Source organism: Schistocerca nitens, chromosome 3 (assembly GCF_023898315.1).
Source record: "Schistocerca nitens isolate TAMUIC-IGC-003100 chromosome 3, iqSchNite1.1, whole genome shotgun sequence".
In the NCBI taxonomy this organism is placed as follows: domain Eukaryota; kingdom Metazoa; phylum Arthropoda; class Insecta; order Orthoptera; family Acrididae; genus Schistocerca; species Schistocerca nitens.
The window spans coordinates 201,441,637-201,468,127 of NC_064616.1; the positions used below are offsets into that span (position 1 = coordinate 201,441,637).

A 26,491-nucleotide genomic window follows, 5' to 3' on the forward strand; every position below is an offset into this window, starting at 1 on the left:
GAGGGTATTAGATTAGGAGATGAGACACTTAAGGTAGTAAAGGAGTTTTGCTATGTGGGGAGCAAAATAACTGATGATGGTCAAAGTAGAGAGGATATAAAATGTCGACTGGCAATGGCAAGGAAAGTATTTCTGAAGAAGGGAAATTTGTTAACATCGAGTATAGATTTAAGTGTTAGGAAGTTGTTTCTGAAAGTATTTGTATGGAATGTAGCCATGTATGGAAGTGAAACATGGGCGATAAATAGTTTGGACAAGAACGGAATATAAGCTTTTGAAATGTGATGCTACAGAAGAATGCTGAAGATTAGATGGGTAGATCACATAACTAATGAGGAGGTATTGAATAGAATTTGGGAGAAGAGGATTTTTTGGCACAACTTGACAAGAAGGGACCGGTTGGTAGGACATGTTCTGAGGCATCAAAGGATCACAAATTTAGCATTGGAGGGCAGCGTGGAGGGTAAAAATCGTAGAGGGAGACCGAGAGATGAATACATTAAGCAGATTCAGAAGGATGTAGGTTGCAGTAAGTACTGGGAGACGAAGAAGCTTGCACAGGATAGAGTAGCATGGAGAGCTGCATCAAACCAGTCTCAGGACTGAAGACCACAACAACAACATAGTGTGTGACAACTATATGGCTTCATGATAAAGTGCAGAGTCACTCTGGGGTTACTGTCCAAATGATGTAGCATGTAATACTCCCTGAGATTATATGCACACCACAGTATGAGATGCAACAGAGGTCCACAGAGGTGAAGAAACAATGTCAATTAGGTCTGTTCATATTTTGGTGGATTTTGAAAATTGCTTCAGTTTTGAATGCACTAAAGTACAGCAAAGACATAGTTTGTAGTCTTTGTATTCTCTTTGGTTTACTTATGTAAGTGCTGAGAAACGTTACAGACTCAATTATATGCTTATTTGTTAATTAATTAATTATTTATTTATTTCTTAAATCATTGCATGGAGGACATAAAGTGGGGGTTTGTTCTGTTGGCTATATAGTGGATTGAATATCTGCATTAAAAGATTGAAGTAAGAACATTTTTAATCTTATTTTGAGTTTTCCTTAACAGATTGTTTTGGTCTTATTTTATCTATGAAAGTAGCAGCTTTATGAATTCATCTGCCAGGTATATTTAACTGTCCCTAAAATAACGTCTAACATTCACATGCCATTATTCAGAGTCTTGCTGGGCACATACAAGAAAAGATACAGCCGCTGGTGGTGCCAGCTATTCTTGAACGTGAAGAAATAAGTGGCTTGACAAGCCAGATAGCTAGTGGAAAGAGAGGAAGAGCTGTGTTGTCATCAAGAGATTCTGAGCCATTTTTGGGTGTACAGAAGTCATTGGATGCACTCTTGCAGGAACTAAATTATATCTATAAAATTATGGGGAACCATGGTGTTGACCCAGAACTTACTGTCCAGATGTTTCGGCAGGTGAGATTACAAATTTTCTAACAGTAAGATACATGATCCTAGACTAGAAGGAAACTGCTGTATTTTATAAATACTGAAGTCTCTAGTAGATTGCAAACCAGAAATAAAAGAAAATACCCATGACAATGTTACCATTTTAAGTTAAGTTGTGTGTTTTTAATTTTCCAGATGTTCTACTTCATCTGTGCCATTTCACTGAACAACCTAATGCTCCGAAAGGATTTGTGTCACTGGAGTAAAGGAATGCAGATAAGATATAATCTATCACATCTTGAACAGTGGTGTCGTGACATGGGACTACAGGTACACGCAGTGTTATCAATAGTCTATTTTTTTCTTCCTCCCTGCAAAGAAAACATACATGATTAAGGAAACGTGAGGTATTCATAGGATTTGGCTTATGGAATCACTTTCGTATTGTCGAATTGACAACAATATGGATTTAGGGAAGTCCATGCAGTTCCTTAAATCTTATTATGTTGTGGGGAAAAATAATGTTTTTTTTTTTTTTTTTAGACTGTTATGCAACTAAAAATTAAATTTGGTCTGATTAGGTCACTTACTTGGGGTATTATACAGTGTTTTGCCCTGGGACATCCTCTTTTCCTGTTGCTCAACAGTGACTTGTCACTAAGTGTAGCAGATGACTCCAAAGTAACTTGCAGATAACATAAGGAATAGACTGTCATCTGGAACTGCATAATGTAGCCCCACAAATAACATATCAGAGGGAAATCTGTTGACCTGTCACATCTAACTGTGCAACTCTGTTACAATAAAAATGTACTATAAGCAATTTCTATTGAATAATTCCTTTTGTATTGGTGTTATTACAGCCATCATGTAGAGTGATACATCAGTCTTCTAGGATTGAAGACAAATGTGGCAACTCTTGTGGAAGGCATGTACATTTCATCTGCAAATGCTGAATGTAGATAAAATGCTTTACAATAATAATACCAATATCTACACTAAGCATCTGTGGTATGCTTCGACCACTTCACTTTGAATTGTATACAGGGTGGTCAATTGATCATGACTGGGCCAAATATCTCACGAAATAAGTGTCAAACGTAAAAACTACAAAGAACGAAACTTGTCTAGCTTGAAGGGGGAAATAGATGGTGCTATGGTTGGCCCGCTAGATGGCGCTGCCATAGGTCAAATGGATATCAACTGCATTTTTTAAAAATAGGAACCCCCATTTTTATTACATATTCGTGTAGTACATAAAGAAATATAAATGTTTTAGTTGAACCACTTTTTTCGCTTTGTGATAGATGGTGCTGTAATAGTCTCAAATATATGCCTCACAATTTTAAACAAACAGTTGCTAACAGGTAGGTTTTTTAAATTAAAATACAGAATGTAGGTACATTTGAACATTGTATTTCGGTTGTTCTAATGTGATACATGTACCTTTGTGAACTTATCATTTCTGAGAATGCATGCTGTTACAGCATGATTACCTGTAAAAACCACATTACTGCAATAATTGCTCAAAATGATGTCCGTCAACCTCAATGCATTTGGCAATACGTGTAACGACTTTCCTCTTGAGAGCGAGTAGTTCGTCTTCCGTAATGTTCGCACATGCATTGACAATGCGCTGACGCATGTTGTCAGACGTTGTCAGTGGATCACGATAGAAAATATCCTTCAACTTTCCCCACAGAAAGAAATCCAGGGAGATCAGATCCGGCGAATGTGCGGGCCGTGGTATGGTGCTTCGACAACCAATCCACCTGTCATGAAACATGCTATTCAATACCGCTTCAACTGCACCTGAGCTATGTGCCGGACTTCAATCATGTTGGAAGTACACCACCATTCTGTCATGCAGTGAAATATCTTGTAGTAACATCGGCACAACATTACGTAGGAAATCAGCATACATTGCACCATTTAGATTGCCATCAATAAAATGGGGGCCAATTATTCTTCCTCCCATAATGCCGCACCATACATTAACCCACCAAGGTCACTGATTTTCCACTTGTCACAGCCAACGTGGATTTTCCATTGCCCAATAGTGCATGTTATGCCGGTTTACATTATAGCTGTTGGTGAATGACGGTTCATCACTAAATAGAACGCGTGCAAAAAATCTGTCATCGTCCAGTAATTTCTCTTGTGCCCAGTGGCAGCATTCTCAACACAGACATTTTTGAGATTCCTGATTCTCGCACAATTTGTCTGCTACTGATGTGTGGATTAGCTGTGACAGCAGCTGAAACACCTACTTGGACATTATCATTTGTTGCAGGTCATGGCTGATGTTTCACATGTGGCTGAAAACTTCCTCTTTCCTTAAGTAACGTAGCTATCCGGTGAACTGTCCGGACCCTTGGATGATGTCGTCCAAGATACCAAGCAGCATACATAGCACACACCCTTTGGGCATTTTTATCACAATAGCCATACATCAACATGATATCGACTTTTCCACAATTGGTAAACGGTCCATTTTAACGTGGGTAATGTATCACAAAGCAAATACCATCCACACTGGCGGAATGTTACATTACAGCGCTATCTATCACAAAGCGAAAAAAGTGGTACAACTACAACATTCATATTACTTTACGTACTACACAACTATGTAATAAAAAATGCGGGTTCCTATTTTAAAAAACGCAGTTGATATTTGTTTGACCTATGGCAGTGCCATCTAGTGTGCCAACCGTAGCGCCATCTGGTTTCCCCCTTCAAGCTAGACGAGTTTCTTCTTTGTAGTTTTTTCGTTTGATGTTTATTTCGTGAGATATTTGGCCCAGTCACTATCAATGGACCACCCTGTATAATTCCTTGATGTCATATGTGATAATATTGCATAGGATACCTTCTACTCTAAAAACATGACAGATACACTTAGATTAAACTAACTTCATGACTGATGTTTTATTGTATGGAGCAGTAGATCTGTATTGAAATAATTTACAGAAAAACCTTCCATCTCCATAGTGAATTGTATTTTATTGTAGAAAGTTTACAACTTTGCTTCCGCCGTTTTTTCCCCAACATTTGAGGCTTTAATGAAACAAATGGTTACACTTGTTTCATTCAAAGTATTTTCCATTGCTGGCCACCACTTTCTCCCATCTTTCAGGCAGTGTACAAATCCCGCATCAAAAAAATTGTTCATATTTTGAAACGATCCATGAATCGATCCAATTTGTGACTTCTTCATGAGATTGTAAGTGTTGGTCAGCCAGGCCACATGCCATTGATCTAAACAGGTGACAGTCAGAGGGAGAAATGTCTGGAGAATACAGCAGGTGGGGTAGAACTGCCCATTTTAAAGTTTCCACAAATGTTTTGACCTCTTCTACAATGTGGGGTCAAGCGTTGTCGTGCTGCAAAATCACTTTATTGTGCATCTCACTGTATTAGGGCCATTTGTCTTCCAATGCTCTGCTCAAATGCATTAATTGCATTTGATAACAAGCACCTGTGATTGTTTCACTTGGTTTTAACACCTCATGCTACACGACGCCAAGGTGGTCCCACCAAATGAAAGACATGATCGTGGAGCCGTGAATATTCGGTTTGGCCGTTGACGTGGATGCATGGCCAGGATATCCCCATGATTTTTTGCATTTAGGATTATTGTAATGAGCCCATTTTTTGTCCCTGATCACAATGTGATGCAGAAATCCCTTCTGTTTTTGCCTTTGAAGCAACTGATCACAAACACACAAACGCCGTTAAATGTCTCTTGGTTTCAGCTCACACGGGACCCAAGTTTGTTCTTTCTGAATCATGCCCATAGCCTTGAGAAGTTTTGAAATTGCTTGATGTGTCACTCCCACTAATTGTGCCAATTCTTCTTGACTTTGAAGCGAGTCTTTACTCAGCAATGTCTCCAATTCTTCAAAAACGTTCTCTCTTCTACAATTATGCCAGTCTATGACACTAAAATCACCGTTCTCGAAGCATTGAAACCACTCAAGACACATTATTTCACTAATAGCATCCTTACCATACATACTTGAGAGCATTCAATGAGACTCAGCCGCTGTTTTCTTCATATTGAAACAAAACAGTAACACCTTGCACAAATGATGAGAATTGGGCTCGTAAACTGACATTTTCAATCAAGTACAACTTCATGATGCAGACAAAAATCGACTAATGTTTGAATGAGGCTATGTTGACTGTGGTCCAAGCTAACTGCCTGATGTCTGCAATCTGTTTCTTTCAACCGCTACTTACCATTGTCGCCACCTATCGGCAAACGGTGGAAGCATAGTTGTACACCTTGTATTGTGACTTTAAATCTTGTAGGAATGCATTTGTCTAGTGATACTATTCCATAAACACTTCACATCGCCCACATATCTGATCCAGTATTTAATTTTTCAGCTCTTGTTACTTTCACAGGAAGAGTGCTTGTTCAATTTGACTGTGAAAAATTATGTAGTGTAGGACTAATAAAAGAAATCCATAGTTATGTCATTAGATGGTCTGTAGTAAGTTTTCTCAAACAGAAAATAATTCTGTTTTACACATTTTTCAGTGGTAATTGTTGATGTGTAGCACTATGAAATTCAGCTTAGGTTTGTATAAAAGGTATCTCGATTTGTTTTTACACCCATCAGTGGGAGTATTCGTATACAAGTGAGTGATGTTGAACAAAACTATCCTACATGACAAAAAAGTGAAGCTCCAAGAAGGGGAAAAAGTAAACTTCACAGGTTGAGAAGTTATGTGATGCTACAGCAGTGGTTACAAAACTGAATCAAATTTACAAAGAACTTAATAGTATGAGTCCACTTACCAGTATGATGTTGCACCCCTCTGAAATGGATGTATGCACTTATTTGGTTGGAAAAAGCATCATAAGGACTTTGTGTCCTCTCCTGAGGCAAGTTGGCCCACAATTGTTGTAACTAGTCCTTAATATACTGCAGGCCAGCGTGGGATGTCAGTTGAGATCTGAGCTGGTTTCACACACATTCCATCAAGGGCAGTTCTGGGGATTTTGTTGGCCACCGGCGGACTTCAACATCGTGCAGTCAGTTCATAGATACACATCATGTGTGAATGACCACTATCCTGTTGAAAAATGGTACCTTAATCTTCTTGCATGAGAGGTAACACACAAAATGCCTGAGATGTACCATTGTCTTTCAGAGTTTTCTGAGTCAGTACCAGCCGTTACCTGAAGTTACACCCAATGGCTTTACACTCCATAATGCCAGGAGTAACACCTTGTGCCTCTACAAAACCACGAAAGAATGGGACCTCTCCCAGACCGGCATTGTACTGACCAATGATGGTCATCCAGGGTAGTACAAAACTTCAGTTCATCAACAAAGACAATGTGACAACATTAATTAGCAGTTTATTCTCCCTGGACATAGCATCACTCCAAAAAGAAGTCTGTATTGTGGTTTTAATGACCACCTCATTGGATAGTAATTCTCTGGTCAAACTGCTGCTGGTTTCTGACCAATGGTGTGGAATGACGCAGAATGTAGCAGTGGTTCATTATTTGTTTTGGGAAGGCAGGTGTAAGTGAGGAGGGATTACAGTGTGGTTAGTGCAAAAATGAGTCCCTCTATGTGGTGGTCAGGTGCAGTTCACCAAAACATTCACAATAAGTATATGTGACCTTACACTTCCATACAGTCAAACATAGCCATTGTCACATACAAATGCCATCAAATCTGGATATTGCACAATCTGATGAGCCAGCCAATTGAAGACCCACAATGAGGCCCCTTTCAAACTCTGTCAGGTGCTAATAACACTATCTAAAAAAAAGAGTATGTGGCACCTCCATGTTCTTCACAGTGATCACTCAACATCTTACACTGTCCATGCTCCTTATATATCCTACCAGGCTTGGTAACAACACTTAACTCGAACAACAGTAATGGACTACCTGCAACTCTAATCATTACATACTTGACCCCCCCTGCAGGTCCGGGGTAAGAATAGACCCGAGGTATTCCTGCCTGTCGTAAGAGGCGACTAAAAGGAGTTTCAACCGTTTCGGCCTTCCATGTGATGGTCCCCCTTGGGGTTTGACCTCCATTTTTCAAAATTCTACAGAAGTACGAGCCTTTTGGGGAAGGACACCTTACGTGGTGTACCACTGGTCCTAAGTGCACTAAGACCTTGGCACTCAGCATTGCACCGGCGTTGTAACCATACCCACTATTCCTAAAATTGGGCCTAAACGCCTGATGGGTTGTCCAAGTTACGCCCATTGTGCATCTCCATCTGCACCAGCGATCATGATGGACTTTCCATGGCACCAGAAATCCAGCACGGTAGCCAGCCCGTTGTGGTGGGGTCGTCATGTACCCTCTAGGTTGTAGCCCCCTGACAACACAGGGTTCGTACTGCCGATACCTGAGCTGCACCCTCCCCACGTCGGCCAAGGAGTAGATGCCCGTCTCCTTGGGGCATCAGGACTCCCGGCAATGGTCATCCTGCCAGGTGGCCCTTGCTGCGGCTGGGTGGCGCCCGTGGGGAGAGCCCCTGGTCGGAGTGGGTGGTATCGGGGCGGACGTTTCGCAGATGAAACGTCAACACGTATCAGGTCGCTCTGCGGCTGAGTCTTTCAAAAGAAAAGGTACCGTTTCTAGTTCTAGTTCTGGTTCTCCTGCCCTTTCCCACTTGGCCACTCCATGGGAGGAGGGACAGGCCCGCTGGCTTGGGGCGAAGTACTTCCCCTGCTATTTGGTCTGTTCTCGAACCGATGGGGGGACATTCGCCACCTCCAAGCCCATGTTCTTTGTTCAGCACATTGAGGACATCTTCGGGGAAATCGAGGCTCTCAGCAAGATGCGTTCAGGGTCTGTTCTTATCAAGACCACCTCCGCCACACAGTCGGCGGCACTCCAGGCGTGTGACCGCCTAGGGGACATCCCAGTATCCATTGTCCCGCATCTGGCACTAAATAGAACGCAGGGGGTTATTTTTCATCATGACCTCCTGCTACAATCTGATGAGGAGCTCAGGGCCAACCTGGAGCGCAGAGGCGTGCATTTCGTCCGGAGGGTCCAGCGTGGCCCCAAAGACCGTCGCATCGACACCGGGGCCTTTATCCTCGCCTTCGAGGGGGACGTTCTCCCGGAGAAGGTAAAGGTGATGTGCTACCGGTGTGACGTGCAACCTTACGTCCCGCCTCCTATGCGCTGTTTTAGGTGTTTGCGCTTTGGGCACATGTCGTCACGGTGTGAGGCTGAGCCCCTTTGTGGCGATTGTGGACGTCCTCTTCGTGAGGAACATACATGCACCCCACCACTTCGGTGCATTAATTGTCCTGGCGTCCACTCGCCTAGATCCTCAGACTGCCCCGCATATCAGAAGGAGAAGAAGATACAAGAAATCAAAACTTTGGATCGGCTCTCTTATTCTGAGGCCAGGAAGAAGTATGACCGCCTCCATCCCGTGCCATTGACCACTTCATTTGCCTCAGTTGTGTCCACTACTTCCGCGGTATCCTCACCCCTATCCTGTCCCCCCTCCGCCTCCTCCGCCCATCAGGGGGCTCTGCCTCCGCCTCCCAAATCCCTCCCTTCCAAATCCTCCTCCCCCGTGGCCCCCACCCCCTCTGCCCCAGGGGCCACCCTTCCTCCTTCTCCTGCCCCCACGCCACCTGAGAAGCGATCCTCTTCTCAGGCGTCCATCGGGGAAACGTTCCGGACCCCAGCTTCCGAGGTCCGGCGTTCCAAAACGGACCCCGCGCGTGAGGACCTTCTTCGGGTCCAGCCCACCATCCCTGTGCCTCCTCGGCCTTCCAAGAAGGCCTCCAAGAAGAAGTTTCTATCCCCTTCTCCACCCCGGCACGTTTCGTCTGACGCTCCATCCGTGAGTCGCTGCTCCCGCCCGTCCTCAGTTTCGCCGGGACGCTCTGCTGCCAGGCGCTCAGCTGGCCTTTTGTCGGCAAACGATGCTGCCCCTCCTACACAACCAGGGACAGCGGCTGCAGCTGGCGACGAGTTGATGGAACCGGATCCGCCTCCCGTCGGTTGTAGCGTTGTTCCCTCGCAACCTGGCCCTCCGCGGCCGTCGAGGTGACCAGCTCTTCCCCCGTCTCGTTCCACCAACTTTTTGACTAGCGATGGCGTTGTTTCATTGGAACATAAGAGGTATTCGATCTAATCGGGAGGAATTACAACTGCTCCTCCGCCTGCACTGTCCGCTCGTCCTTGGTCTCCAGGAAACCAAGTTGCGCCCGACTGACCGTATTGCCTTTACCCACTATACCTCGGAGCGGTATGACCTCACCCCTGTGGACGGTGTCCCAGCTCATGGTGGGGTCATGTTGCTCGTTTGGGACGATGTCTATTACCATTCCATCCCATTGACCACCCCACTCCAAGCAATAGCTGTCCGCATTACGCTTTCTGCTTTTACTTTTTCAGTTTGTACCATCTACACTCCACCGTCATCTGCTGTTAGTCGGGCTGACATGATGCACCTGATCGTTCAGCTTCCCCCGCCGTTTTTATTGTTTGGCGACTTCAATGCCCATCATCCCCTTTGGGGCTCTCCTGCATCCTGTCAAAGAGGCTCACTCTTGGCGGATGTCTTCAACCATCTCAATCTTGTCTGCCTCAATACTGGCGCCCCGACTTTCCTCTCGGACTCTACTCATACCTACTCCCACTTGGACCTCTCGATCTGTTCTACCACTCTTGCCCGTCGGTTCGAGTGGTATGTCCTTTCTGACACCTATTCGAGCGACCACTTCCCCTGTGTCGTTCGTCTCCTGCACCACACCCCATCCCTACGTCCTTCGAGCTGGAACATACTGAAAGCTGACTGGGGACTTTACTCCTCCCTGGCGACCTTTCCGCACCACGATTTTCCCAGTTGTGACAGTCAGGTCGAATACCTCACGGCTGTTATCATCAATGCTGCCGAACGTTCCATTCCTCGTACTACTTCTTCTTCACGTCGCGTTTCCGTCCCCTGGTGGAACGAGGCTTGTAGGGACGCTATCCGTGCTCGATGACGTGCTTTACGCACCTTTCGCCGCCATCCTACATTGGCGAATTGTATTGAATACAAATGACTCCGAGCGCAATGCCGTAGAGTCATCAAAGACAGCAAAAAAGCTTGTTGGGCCTCTTTCACCAGCTCCTTTAACAGTTTTACTCCCTCTTCCGTCGTTTGGGGTAGCCTGCGCCGGCTGTCGGGCATTAAGGCCCACTCCTCGGTACCTGGCCTGACCTCAGGTAATGAGGTCCTTGTTGATCCTGTGGCTGTTTCCAACGCCTTTGGCCGCTTTTTCGCGGAGGTTTCAAGCTCCACCCATTACCATCCTGCCTTCCTTCCCAGGAAAGAGGCAGAAGAGGCTCGGCGACCTTCCTTCCACTCGCTGAATCTGGAAACTTATAATGCCCCCTTTACTATGCGGGAACTCGAACGTGCACTTGCACTGTCCCGGTCCTCTGCTCCGGGGCCAGATGCCATTCACGTTCAGATGCTGGCACACCTTTCTCCGGCGGGCAAAAGCTTCCTTCTTCGTACCTACAATCGCGTCTGGACCGAAGGTCAAGTCCCCATGCGTTGGCGTGACGCTGTTGTTGCTCCTATACCCAAACCCGGGAAGGATAGACACCTTCCTTCTAGTTACCGCCCCATTTCTCTTACAAGCTGTGTCTGTAAGGTGATGGAGCACATGGTTAATGCTTGATTAGTCTGGATTCTTGAATCTCGACGGCTACTTACTTATGTCCAATGCGGCTTTCGTCGCCGCCGCTCCGCTGTTGACCACCTTGTGACCTTGTCGACATTCATCATGAACAACTTTTTGCGAAGGCGCCAAACGGTAGCCGTGTTCTTCGACTTGGAGAAGGCTTATGATACCTGTTGGAGAGGAGGTATCCTCCGCACTATGCACAGGTGGGGCCTACGCGGTCGCCTGCCCCTTTTTATTGATTCCTTTTTAACGGATCGAAAGTTTAGGGTACGTGTGGGTTCCGTATTGTCCGACGTCTTCCTCCAGGAGAACGGAGTGCCTCTGGGCTCCGTCTTGAGCGTAGCCCTTTTTGCCATCGCGATCAATCCAATTATGGATTGCATTCCACCTAATGTCTCAGGCTCTATCTTTGTCGATGACTTCGCAATCTACTGCAGTGCCCAGAGAACATGCCTCCTGGAGCGCTGCCTTCAGCGTTGTCTAGACAGCCTCTACTCATGGAGCGTGGCAAATGGCTTCCGGTTCTCTGAAGAGAAGACGGTTTGTATCAACTTTTGGCGATATAAAGCGTTCGTTCCGCCATCCTTACATGTCGGTCCCGTTGTTCTCCCATTCGTGGACACAACTAAGTTTCTAGGGCTCACGTTGGACAGGAAACTGTGTTGGTCTCCACATGTCTCTTATTTGGCGGCCCGTTGTACACGTTCCCTTAATGTCCTCAGAGTTCTTAGCGGTTCATCTTGGGGAGCGGATCGCACTGTCCTGCTTCGCTTTTATCGGTCCATAGTCCGATCGAAGCTGGATTATGGGAGCTTCGTCTACTCGTCCACTCGGCCATCCCTCTTATGCCGGCTCAACTCCATCCACCATCGGGGGATACGTCTTGCGACCGGAGCCTTCTACACTAGTCCTGTCGAGAGTCTTTATGCTGAAGCTGCCGAGTTACCATTGACCTACCGGCGCGACGTACTGCTGTGTCGATATGCCTGCCGGCTGTTGTCTATGCCCGACCACCCCTCTTACAAGTCCTTCTTCGCCGATTGTCTCGACCGTCAGTACGGGTTGTATGTGTCTGCCCTGCTGCCCCCCGGAGTCCGCTTCCGTCGCCTGCTTCGACAATTGGATTTAGCCCTCCCTACCACCTACAGAGAGGGTGAGAGCCCGACACCACCTTGGCTCCAGGCTCCGGTTCATATTTACCTCGACCTCAGCTCACTCCCGAAGGAGGGTACTCCGGCTGCAGTGTATTGCTCACGGTTTGTCGAACTTCGTGCTCGACTTGCCGGTCACACCTTTATTTACACCGATGGCTCCAAAACTGACGATGGTGTCGGCTGTGCCTTTGTCGTCGGGGCCATCACCTTTAAATACCGGCTCCTCGACCAATGTTCCAGCTTTACGGCCGAGCTTTTTGCTCTCCATCAGGCCGTTCAGTATGCCCGCTGCCACCGCCATTCATCGTATGTACTCTGCTCTGACTCACTCAGTGCTCTTCAGAGCCTTGGAGCTCCCTATCCGGTCCATCCCTTGATTCAACGGATACAGCAGTCCCTCCATTCTTTCGCTGATAATGGTGGTTCTGTCAGCTTTCTGTGGGTTCCCGGACATGTAGGAGTGCCTGGGAATGAAGCTGCGGATGCTGCAGCCAAGGCTGCAGTCCTCCTGCCTTGGCCAGCCTCCCATTGTGTCCCGTCATCTGACGTTCGTGGGGATGTATGTAAGAGGCTTGTGTCGTTGTGGTGGGATGCTTGGTCATCCCTCCAAGGAAAAAAGCTCCGGGCAGTAAAACCGCTCCCAACTGCTTGGACAACATCCTCCCGACCATCTCGGTGCGAGGAGGTCCTTCTGACCAGGTTGCGGATTGGGCATTGCCGGTTTAGCCACCGCTACCTGCTCTCCGGTGACCCAGCCCCGCAGTGCCCTTGTGGTCAGGCATTAACAGTGCGCCATGTTTTATTGTTGTGTCCCCGTTTTAGTCAATTTCGTGTTGTCCTGTCCCTGCCATCTACTTTACCGGATGTTTTAGCTGATGACGCTCGAGCAGCTGCTCATATTCTGCGTTTTATAACTTTAACTGGCTTGTCCAAGGACATTTAACCTTTTTACTTATTTTATCTGCATCTTTGTCAGGTCCTTCTGGTGTCCACCCCATCCCCTTGAGTTTTACCAGAGTCCATGTGCTCTCACAACAGTGACTGGGCGCTAATGACCTCAGCAGTTGAGCGCCCTTAAACCCAAAAAAAAAAAAAAGAAAACATACATGACAATCATGCATATGTATATGAAAGTAAATTGATATCTGATTATGGCTGTTAAGTGACTTTTTGTCGGGCAGTGTAGTTAAAACCAATATTGTTTGAATTTTAGCTACAAGAGCTGTGGAATTTCTGATGCCAAATATTAGTTTAAGTTTTGTTTTCTTCTTGTGGTGTAATCTAGTTTCTTCCCTAGTAATCAAGAAGAAGCAGAGAAACAGGGCACTACTGGCTGTACTGGATGTCATTTGTATGTAACATAGGTAAACCAAAACATCTAGGAGCCATTGGATTCATATTTACAAGTGTTCAGCTGTTGGTTTCTGACCCGAAATTTTCACATGATTTTGTAGTGTTTTGTTCCTCTTGGTTGTTAGAAGCTGCAGTTGGATCTTCATGCAGATTGTCAAATTTAGAATTATTCAGGAATTTTTATTTTTTTACTTTCTTAGAGATAACATCACTGGACACAAGTTTCCTCTTGAACTTGATAACTGTATTAATTTTACCAGACAAGATAGCATCACTACTGGCAGCAGCACTTTTTAATTGTGGTCTGGCAAATGTTCCTTAGAAGGATCTCCCATTATCACAATTAAAGGTCTATTTATCACTTACAGAAAAACAGCTACTTCTACTGTGACCTGCACAGGATGGTAGCATCCAGTCACAAGCTTTCAATTCCTTGGTGTGTCACCTCTTACTGGTTCCATTATCCAAATCTGATTTTCAAACAATATCCATAATGTAATCATTATTTTATGTTAAGGACACAATGAAATATTAAGAGCAGATCACTGTGTAGAAAATCAACTGCTAACACAGTCAAGCAGATCTGTGGTAGTTAGGTTGTCAGAACATGAGAGAAGATGGACACTATGGAAGATGAGTTCAACCTTGCACAACATCTCTTAAGAGAAAATAATGCATTAAGATGTGCGCTGTGACATTTTACATGACTTTAAGAAAAAAGGGAAATGGATAGTTTAAATCAATAAACATATGATATAGAATACCAGCTTAGTTTTAAATGACAAAACACAGGCTGCGCGGGAGTAGCCGAGCGGTCTAAGGCGCTGCAGTCATGGACTGTGCGGCTGGTCCCGGCAGAGGTTTGAGTCCTCCCTCGGGCATGGGTGTGTGTGTTTGTCCTTAGGATAATTTAGGTTAAGTAGTGTGTAAGCTGAGGGACTGATGACCTTAGCAGTTAAGTCCCATAATATTTCACACACATTTGAACAATTTTTGAACAAAACACAGTTTTCATTCTCATGTCAAATTAAGGTTCATCTGTGCAGATGTTAGATTACAACCTTAAAATCAATTTAATTATTATTTTTTATTAAATATAACAGTTGTCATACAATGACTCTGTCTCATCATTTTATATATCTTCGTATGTGTATCAATAATATTGTGTAGATGGCACATCATTCTGTCTACATTTGTGATGATTGGTTGTTACCTGTCTGTTGTGCTGCCAGACACAAATAAGTGTGGCCACAAAGAACAAAGTTTGTTTAACCACATACAAGTAAACAACACACACACAAATGGTACAATAAACAGTAGAACATAATCTGAGGATGAGCACCTGCTGTTGCTGTCCTTATATGGAGGAGATCTCCAGCAGATGCACCATGTTCCCAAGTTATGGGCAGCCTCCGGTGGCCATCTCACACAGATGCCACAGGCAGAGTATGAATGTAGTGCACTGGTAACCTGGTAACATGGATCATATCCATATATGATGTACAGGATTATAGCACCCCTCCCCCCTTACCAAAAGGTTACTCCCCTGATGCCAGCATTGGGGTAAATGATGACACAACCATGACCTATGTGGTGGGCATTGGAGATGTTGGTGGATGTTGGTGGATATGGGAACAGATTCTGGCCCGGAACTGGTGAGTAAAGGTGGAAGTGACATGGCCCCTGACGTGCAGTGGCCACCTCTTGCAAAGTGCCGTAAGTGAGGGCCAGTGAGAATGGTGTTGGTAGCATCTAGACATCTTGGTCCTCAGTGTGGTGGAACTGCACCAATGCTGAAGTCACTAGCCACTTGGGCCTGGAAGAGAGCTTCGTCACCTGATGGGTTGGACACTGAGAGCAGGCCGTGACAAGACACACAATGTCTCCATCAATGCCAGGCCAGATGATGTGTCGATGGGTCAGTGACTTGGTAAAAGAGAGCCCTCCACTTTCTCAGATGTAGGAACTGAAGCACACCATACTGTAGAGCCATTGGAATCACAACCCTGGGTGACAGCCCATCTGTAGCTAAGAGAAAAACACCATCACACACTGGAAGGTGGTGACAAAGGACAGAATAGCTACATAAAAAAAATCAGAAGTCCTGCCCAAAGACCTATCCGGACAACCAAGCTGAACAACTTGGTGCAAAGTCAGGTTGACAGCAACAGCAGCTGCAATCCAGAAGCCTGCACTAGGATATCCTTCCACTATAAATTATGCCTGAATATCCAAACAAAGGCACTCTTCCTGGTATGGCCCGGTCAGAATCAGGGACAGTGCATTGACATTAACATGGACATGCTGTGCAGTAGGCCAGAAATGTATTTCATAGTTGTAGTGAGACAGAAACAAGGCCCCACGCTGGAGGCAATCTGCTGCTTTGTCAAGGTACAAAGCAGAAGGACTAAACAACAGAGCCCTGGGCTTGTAGTAAGTAATGAGGTGGAGCTTAGATCCATACAAGAATACATCAAGCTTTTTGAGTGTATAGATGATAGCAATGCTTCCTCCTCAACTAGGCAGTAGTGCTGCTGAGTGGAATTTAACATTTTTGACATGTCAACTATCAGACATTAAGAACCATCCTCATGGCCATCAGGCCATACTTAGAGGAGTCTGTAGCCAAGACCATTTGGTGGCCAGGATGCCAGGAGAAGAATGCAGTATACATTTCAGAAGCATTAATGCATGCTGCCAGGCCGATGTTCAGTGAAAAGAAATGTCCTTGTGGTGAAATTTGTGGAGGGGATGGTCCATTGTGGGCACAGCCAGAATGAATTTATGGTAGTAAGCAATTTTCCCTAAAAGCAGTTGGGTGTTTTTTGACATTGGAAGGGTGAGGCAAAGAGCTGTGATAGCAACATGATGACATGAAGGCTTTACAACAGGGCCAGCCACATTGTGACAAACTTCACGCATGCAACATGTGTGGACTGCGGGCAGGACAAGGCACAGCCTGTCACTTGGCTTTGCTCAGTCCTCCTTCGACATACAGGGAATGTTGTGACATTTCATTTACTAGTGTGGTGCAGCATTTTTCAGTTGGCATAACTTTATGAGTTTGGCAGAATTGCGCTGTCAGTGCTGTTTAACCTTTGCTGTTTGTTGGTGGTATGGAAGGATGTTCAAAGGTCCACTGGTTGTTTTACAAAAAGAGGCAGTCTAGCAATCTATCACTGCTATCCTTTAAAGTGAATAGGAATGACAGAAGAGAGGGATGAGAATTCTCAGTTCGCATAAGTGACAGGTACTGTATATTTGCTATGAAATGAAATTACAATACTATACAACAAGAATTTGAAGGTTTAGTTGACAATGAAAGAGCAAAAAACTGTGATGATACAGATGGGATTCATTGTTCTGTAAGTCAAATAGCATGTTATGATACATTTGCAGGCCTGGAGTGCCTGAAGAAATTGATGGTATGACCAGTAAAATTTCTGAAGTCACACACATTATTCCACTGTCAGTTGCAATACATTTCAATAGAACTGAACAAAGGGTGCAGAGACTTCATATATTACTGAAAGTACATTCATTAAGTAAAGGGGCATGCCTGGAATGATTTCTTGACTTAAAAGTCACTATTGTTGAATTTATGAAGGAAAAACGAGAGCAGGAATGAAAATTTGAACATCCACAATGGAGTGCAGACTTTGCATTTGAAGTAGACTCGACTGCTCACTATTCACACTTCTTTCTGATTTTATGTGGATGCATTTGAAAAGAAAATCGTGTTGTAGAAGGGATACATTCTGGCAAAGACAGTCCAGTTCCGTAAGCTGACTGCCATTAAAGAAAATACAAAGTTCGAAGAATCAATTGTGGCCTTGCAAGAATTACAAGGATAGTTTTATAAAGATTTTGAGGACACTGTCAATTGTACCTCAGTTTTTTTATACCCTTTGTTTCAATTGAAAGTGCCCCCAATCTTATACAGATGTAATTGATTGAACTGAACTGCCTTGTAATTCTAGTTTTAATTACAAATCTTTCTGCATTAAAACTGTCCAGAACATCTATATTACTTTCACCAGGTAGAGTTTCAAAGTAGTCATAATGAGATTACAAAAGTGCTACAATGTTTCAATCATCATATTTGTGTGAAAAACATTTTTTTGACTATGAAACTAAATGTCACAATTATGTGGCAACTTGAGTGCAAAACTGTGAAATTGTCTGCATCTGTCCATATACCAACAGTTGCTACCAGATAAAAATTATGTCTTCATTGAGCCAAAAATAATTAAATAATACCGAAAATTTGTTTTTTTGTTAGCTATGTTGTTGGTAAATGTGAAATATAAAACCACGTAGTATGCAGTGTGCTTGCACTGCCATTTAAATGAGGTGTGTTCCGTTTTCCCCTCTTCTCCCACCTTGCGCTGAGACAGTGTATCATGGCAATAGGGGAAACATGAAGGGAGGCTGAGCACTTCAGCCCTTGTGTCTGGGCATGGCCTGGGAGCTGAAATCTTGATCAACGCTGCTTTATGTTATCCTGAGAGAACTCAAACCCCAAGTACACAATTGATGGCTGCAGTATGTAAGGCCATGACCAAGTAGCATAAGTTGCATAAATGCTCTTCCTTGGATGCACCCATCATGACAATATCATCAGGATAGTTGATGCATGCCAGAACAGACATCATCAATTGTTCCAAAAATGCTGAAAAATCACAGTTGTGCCAGCCACACCAAATGGGAGGCACTGATTTTGGTATATCCCAAAGGGCGTCCCAGTCACAAGGAGCCTTTTTGGATCCTCATCCAATGCAACCTGTAAATAGGTTTCAGATAATTAAGTTTTAGCAAATAACTAGCCTCCTATAAGTCTGGCCAACAACTCATCCTGATGGGGCAAAGGGTGAGTGTCTATAATAGTGTGAGTGTTATCGGAAACTTTATAGTCCCTGCAGAGGCGCTACTCACCATTTGATTTTTTAGCAGACAGTGAGGGTAGGCCACATATTTGTTGTAATAGGCTGTAAGACCCCAAAATCATCAGCCTATACAATTCTGATTTCATTTGTTTGTTCGAAGCTACAGGAATAGGGCACGCATGTAAAAATGTGGCTGCATAGTAGGTTTCAAGGTAATGTGGGCTGTAAAATTAGTGGCACAACCTAAAACATAAAAAAATGTGAACTCATAATCTGCGAATCTAACTGCTGCTAAAGGGACCTCATCAGAAGCAAGGTGCACTGCATCTGCAATAAAAAACCAGAAACATGGAAAGCATCCAGACCAAATAAATTGTTGGCACCAGCATCATCCACTACCAGAAGAGTTAAGGAATGAACCACAGATTTATACACAGTGCAAGCTGTAAATTGCCCCAAAACTGGAGTACTTTGTTCAGTTGTAACTCGCCAGATGTTAAGTACACAGACACAATGCCAAATCAACATAGGTTCACAAGTTCAGCAATGTCAGAGCTGTATATATGTGTGTCCACTTGTTGCCTGAACTCTTTGTCTATTACTCACACTTCAATAAACAGTGTGTTAAAAGTCATAAGCATTGGAGATACACAATTAACACCTGCAGAAGAGGGCTGGGAATGACGCATGCAAAATATTATATATAGTGCATGCAGCTTCTGCACCCTCATGGACAGCGACAAATGACAACCAACCACCTCACCCATCTCTCCCACACTGTTTCATGTAGCATGTCAAGGCCATGTGCCCTAGGCACTGGGCAACTTGCCATCTACATCTACTTGGTTACTATGCAATTCACACTTAAGTGCCTGGCAGAGGGTTCATCGAACCATTTTCATACTACTTTTCTACCATTCCACTCTCAAATGGCGCGTGGGAAGAAGGAACACCTAAATCTTTCTGTTTGAGCTCTGATTTCTCTTATTTTATTATGATGATCATTTCTCTCTACATAGGTGGTTGTCAACAAAATATTTTCGCATTCAGAAGAGAAAGTTGGTGATTCAACTTTCATAAATAGATCTTGCCATAAAGAAAACTGCCTTTGTTTCAGTGACTGCCACCCCAACTCACGTATCATGTCAGGTGACACTCTCACCCCTATTATGCAATAACATGAAACAAGCTACCCTTTTCTGCACTTTTTCGATGTCCTCCATCAATGCCACCTGGTAAGGATCCCACACTGCACAGCAATATTCCAGCAGAGGATGGACAAGTGTAATGTAGGCTGTCTCTTTAGTTGGTTTGTCGCATCTTCTAAGTATTCTGCCAACAAAGCGCAGTCTTTGTTTCGCCTTCCCCAAAATATTATCTATGTGGTCTTTCCAATTTAAGTTGCTCATAATTGTAATTCCTAGGTATTTAGTTGAATTGTGACAGCCTTTAGAATTGTGCGATTTATCATATACCCAAAGTTTATCGGATTTCTTTTAGTACCCATGCGGATGACCTCACACTTTTCTTTGTTTAGTGCCAACTGCCAATTTTTCCACCATACAGAAATTCTCTCTAGATCATTTTGTAATTGGAATTGATCATCTGATGATTTTACTAGACAGTAAATTACAGCATCATCTGCAAACAGTCTAAGGGGGCTGCTCAGATTATCACCTAGATAATTTATGTAAATCAGGAACAGCAGAGGGCCTATGACACTACCTTGTGGAACACCAGATATAACTTCTTTTCTACTTGATGATTTACTGTCTATCAGTATGAACTGTGACCTTTTTGAGAGGAAATCACGAATCCAGTCACACCACTGAGACAATACTCCATATGCACGCAATTTGATTAATAGTCACTTGTTAGGAACGGTATCAAAAGCCTTCTGGAAATCTAGGAATATGGAATTGATCTGAGATCCCTTGTCAACAGCCCTCATTACTTCATGGGAATAAAGAGCTAGCTGCATTGCACAAGAATGATATTTTCTGAATCAGTGTTGGTTATGTATCAATAAGTCATTTGATTGAAGGTGATTCATAATGTTAGAGTACAGTATATGCTCCAAAATCCTACTGCAAATTGAGGTCAGTGATATGGGTCGGTAGTTCAATGGGTTACTCCTATTTCCTTTCTTGAATATTGGTGTGACCTGTGCTTATTTCCATTCTTTAGGAACAGACCTTTCGTCAAGTGAGTGGTTGTATACAATTGCTAAGCAAAGTGCTATTGTGCCTGCATACTCTGAAAGGAACCTGAGTGGTATACTCCACCCTCCCCTCCTCCTTCCCCCAAGAACTAACTGATGTCAAACAACCAGGAACAGAAGTTGCTGTGGTGACATCACACCAAGCCTCAGTCTAATCACCAACAGCATGAGATGCCTCAAAAGATTGAGTAATATTCAACACTTCAGCCAAAAATAGATTATCAGACTGTAGTCTGTGTTGATGCCCCTCCTTTCTGGAGCCAATCAAATGGTGGCTTCACAGACCATAGAATCAGCATGTGAATCCTGACAAGCATCAGTAACAAACTGATATTTGCAACTGAGGCCGTAGGACTGATGGGGTTATTTATGTCAACAATAGAACTCAACATGTGCTGCAATTACATGCATGCACTTTTGGTGATAACTGGAGAAATTACACACTAACATATTTCATCAAAGAAAGTGATGATGGTTCCTGGAGTGGGACGAGATGGAACAACAACTGGTAAATTTGGGGGGAAATCCAAGAAGTGAACAAAGCCTTAAACATGATTGCACTGGTGACTCCAAAAACATAGTGGTGTTACCTAGGCCACTTCTAATAAGCCAATTGTCTTCAGACACAACACCATAATGGGGAAAGGGTAGTGGTTATGCTGACAACACATAAGCCTACCTACACAGTCAGTGTGGCTGACAAATTTGTGGTAGCAACTGAAAGGGCCTCCTTTTCCTAAAGGAGAGATTTCAGCACTGCTTGCATGGACATGAGAACTGACAGAAAAACGAAATACACTGAGTGCAATGAAGTGAACACCACACTCAACGCCAATTGCATCATAAAGTTAGACATAAACAATAGTGTGGCCCAGAGAACAACGTTTATTTATTCATGTACAAGTAAACAGCAAACATAGAAATGGGGAGAATGTTGGGAGAACAGAAGAGGCTCTCTCCTGGAACTGCAGAGTATGCAGTAGGAACATTTTGATTTCGGAACAGGAAAGGAAAATCTATGCCCTTCAGACACAGTCAGAGGGAGCAAGGAAGGAACTCATAAGGATCAAGGGAGATAGGGGGAGGAGGGTGGCTGGGAAGTGGCAGCTGGTAGGAGGATAGGAAGAAAGAGAACGCGATCTGACAGTTTTATCGTCAACAGCAAAAACAGGCATCTACCACTACCAGAGTTATGTGGAGAAGAGCCCCAGGTAGAACGAGGAGCAGTAAATATGCAGCACACTTCAACCAAGGCCAAGAAGCCTAGGAATGTACAAAGTGTTAGGAAGAAGAAAGTGCTGCTGCTAGTTAGTAGCCATGGGTGAGGTGTAGGCCCTCAGTTAAAGGAAAGTTTAGGGGCAGCGTACCAGGCCAACAGTATCTTCAAGCCAAATGCAGGGCTAAGTCATTTGATAGAGGACCTAGGGTCTTTATTTAAGGACTTTACAGAAGAGGACCATGTAGTGATAGTGGGTGGGATGGGAAACAGTTTGGACAGGGATGGGGCATATGGCATAGGTGGTGACTCATGTCACCAACGTATACTTTGTTGATCTGTTCCTGCTTCATGATCAACCACACCTTGATGGAGCTGTGAGGTGAATCAATGTGGGGTTAAGAATGGCTCTGAGGACAGCCACCTTTGCTCATGTTTCTCTGCTGCCCATCGGGATTATCAACAGGTGGGGTTTCACTAGGCATGGCCTGCACCTAAACAGGACTGGGAAGGGAAGTTTAGTACAGCTGATTCATGAAAGTATAGGGAGTGGATCTTTGGCCACACATGGTCAAATAACTGTCGCCATAGGTAGAAAAAGTAGGTCTTTTTTAGGATAAATCCAGACACCAGGTTCCCCTCATAAAGATTATCTCGAGCAGTTTAAAAAATACTGAAGCAATCACTCACAAGACATATTTTAACACTTCGAATATCACACATACCAGATGTCGCAAAGAAAAATAAACCATTGGAAAGAGTAACATGGGGCATTCCATAGACTTAACAATTCTCCATCGAAACATGCAATCAATAAAAATTAAAATACAACTATTAGAAGTTGAGCTCCAATCTTTGAACTGCACAGTAGTTTGTATTACTGAGCACTGGTGTAGAGACACATAAATCGAATATGTAGTATTATCATTGTATGAAGGGGCAACTACTTCAAGGGGTGGAGGATCATGCATTTATATTAGAAAAGGAATACAGTTCAAATGAAGACATGACCTCAGTACAGTTAGTGAAGACAAACACTTTGAAATATCAGCTACTGAATTAACTGGGCTTGATATCACCAAGAAATTAATGCTTTTGTGTGAGTATAGATCTCCCACTAGTAGTGTGGACATTTTTTTCAATAAATTAATAGGTCTAGATGAAGTCTCAAGTGCAAAGGTCAACATAATTCTGTGTGGGGACATTAATATCAACACTAATATCATAGATGAATCCAGCAGCACCTTCATAAACATCCTTCAAAGTTTTGGCATGTCCCTATTGGTCAATAGTGCAACAAGGGTTACTACAATGACTGCATCAGTAATTGACCATGTGTCCACAAATATGGACAGGGAAAAATGTGATTTAGCTGTAAAAGATCTCAAACTATCAGACAATCTCTGTCAAATAACAGTAGTAAAAATCAGGCATTGAATCATTCCCTAAACTCCAAGCCTACAAACAACATCTATCAAAAATCAAAATAAAAGATTTTTCCAAAGAACTAGAAAAACAAAGCTGGGATGCAGTGTATAAGGAAACCAATGTGAATATGAAATTCTCTAAATTCTCCACACTTCCAGAAGTATGCATGTCTGTATCAACATCTCACAAAAACAGATGGATAACAGCAGGTATTAAGAAGTCCTCCCAAACACTTAAACAACTCAGTTCCAAGAAAAATATTTGCAATGATCCAGAATTCTTAAATTTATATAATAGATACAAAAAGATCTATAAGAATGTGCTGATTGCTGCAGAAAAGTAATTTAATGATAAATAATATATAATGCAGAGAATAAAAGCAAAGCAGTCTTGGATGTTATAAAAAAAGGAAATGGAAAGAGGCAAACAAATGCAGAATAACATACTGCAAAGGGAGCAGGATAAGGTAATAAATGATCCACAACACTTAGCAAAGTATATAAATGAGCATTTTTCAAGTATTGCAGACAAGTTACAGCAAAAATTCCCCAAAACAAATATAACACCTGTAAATAATGTTTCACTTAATACAATGATGTTACTTCCAACCACAGAGAATGAAGTCAGTAAAACAATTCAAAAAGCTAAAAAATAAAAAGTCAGCAGGCTTAGATGAAGTACCAGTGTGTGTACTGAAACAATGTAGAGGGATTATACAAGGCCCCTTAACAAATATAATAAATGAATCCTTCACATCAGGGACATTTCCAGAGCAGTTAAAACAGGCAAGAGTTGTACCTTTGCTTAAGAAATCTAATGCAGAAGACATAGAAAATTACCAGCCCATTTCCCTGCTGTCAGCATTCTCAAAAATAATAGAAGCAATTATGAAAGACAGATTAATGAATTACCTGAATAAATACAATCTTTTAAGCGAATTGCAATTTGATTTACAAAGTGGCAAAAATATGAAGTCAGCCATAGTAGAATTCACAAAAGTTGTACTTGATGCTCTTGATAAAGATGAGTATGTCACAGGCATATTTTTGGATCTTTCTAAGGTGTTTGATACAGTCAACCACAAGATTATATTGAATAAATTAGAAGCATTAGGAATAAGAGGAGTAGCTAATGACTGATTTCCATCATATGAAGCAGATAGGGCACAAAGAGTAGAGATAACACATACTTCAAATAGAACTAAACATTTAATAAAACTCTTATCAGAACCAAAATACATTACTATAGTGGTTCCACAAGGTAGCATATCGGGACAAATACTTTCCTGATATACATCAATGACTTTCCCACTAGTGTTACTCATGGTGAAGAAATCCTTTTCCCTGATGACAGCAATATTATAGTCACTGAGAAAACAAGAGAACTCCTTGCCAAGAAAGCAAATGAAACTCTCAAGGAAGTTTATGATTGGTCAATAAGCAATAAAATGACATTTAACATGAGGAAAACTAATGCCATGAATTTCAGTTTGAAGAGGGAAAATGACCATGTTAAATTAAATGTAGATTTTACCTCTATAGACTGTGAAATAAATGCAAAATTTTTAGAACTGGCTATTGATTCTCAGTTGAAGTGGTGTGAACACACAAAGTTACTTGCAAACAGGATGTCATCAGCCCTTAGAATCCTATCAGTGTGTAACACACAGTGTCATTTAGTTACATATTATTCATGTGTACACTCAATTCTTAGCTATGGCATTATTTTTTGGGGAACAAATGCACAAAATATGAACACAATTTTCAAACTCCAGAAAAGAGCCATAAGAATAATAACCAAAAATAGTAGTCAAGCACATTGTAAAGATCTGTTCAGAACACTGGGGATTTTAACTGCTTCTTGTGAATTCATTTACCAGTCAATTGTACACATCAAAAATAACATTGGTAATTACTGCACAAACAGCTCTGTCCATGACCATGCAACAAGAGAGAGGCTCAACTTACATTTACCAAGAAAAAATAAACATAAAACTCAAAACAGTATTTTCTACCACGGAATAAAACTGTAAAATAAATTACCAAATGAGATTAAAGAAATTACAAAAATTCACTTATTTAAAAAGACAGCTAAAAAGTACCTGTTATACAATATATTTTATACATTGAAGGATTACTTAGCTAAAACAGAGTAGGGGTTTGATAAAAAATAGTTATACAAATAAATAAATAAATAAATAAATAGATGATGATGATGATGATGATGATGATGATGATGATGATGATAAAACATGCAACATTCCACATAACACCTTCACTTTGTTTTTTCCTTCTCTTTTCCTTTCTAGAAAAACTTACCCCCAAGCTATGCATAGCACAATACTAACATCTCTTCATCTTTCTGCACTCAACATCTCACTCATTGTGGAGGAATGCTGATTCAGTTTTTCAGGATAGCAAATGGGAAGTTGCAGTACAGAAAGTGGCCCATGTGCAGTGACTGATAGTGAGATATGACTGAACAGTGTAGCATTTCATTATTTAACAAGTTATTTATAAAAAAAAGTATTCTATACCTGGAGTAAATCTAATGATTGTTTCTAACTTATTTTAAATTGTTCTAAACTTGTAAATACTTTGACATGTCCAATATCCTTGTAATAAGAGATCTATGGATGAATAAATCTGCTGCTGCTGCTGCTGCTGCTGCTGCTGCTACTACTACTACTACTACTACTACTACTACCACCACCACAACCACAACCACTACCACAAATGGCAGTTGTTATGACTTGAAACCTAAGTTGGTTAGCTCTTTGTGTGGTACTGTTATCAGTATCCATGGAAAGTGGTTGAAGGGCAGTGAAAGTATGAGTAGGTGACACTGTTGGACGTTTGCACCCCACCAAAGAACATGGAGATTGAAAGTTTGTCTGCTCTGTAACACAGATTAAGAAAGATCCAACAACAGAGTGCAACACTGATGCAAGCACAAATGTTTCAGAGCACACCATGCTTTGCACATTACTTATTTAAAAGGATCATTGATATTTACTGGTCATTTTATGAATGTAACAATCTCTAATCTTCTTTATTATATGTCATATCAATCTGGTATTAACAGTACTTAATGAGTCTTTATTTTACCGAGTCCCT

General features: G+C 42.6%; 1 protein-coding gene across 1 annotated transcript in view; it reads left to right on the top strand.

Annotated features, from left to right (window-relative positions):
• LOC126249147 (unconventional myosin-Vb-like) overlaps positions 1-26,491 on the top strand; it is an 88,959-nt gene that overhangs the window by 27,718 nt on the left and 34,750 nt on the right. Inside the window, exon 2 of the mRNA XM_049950801.1 lies at positions 1,193-1,450. Coding sequence (XP_049806758.1) covers positions 1,193-1,450 — 258 coding nt within the window. The remainder of the gene's footprint in view (positions 1-1,192; positions 1,451-26,491) is intronic.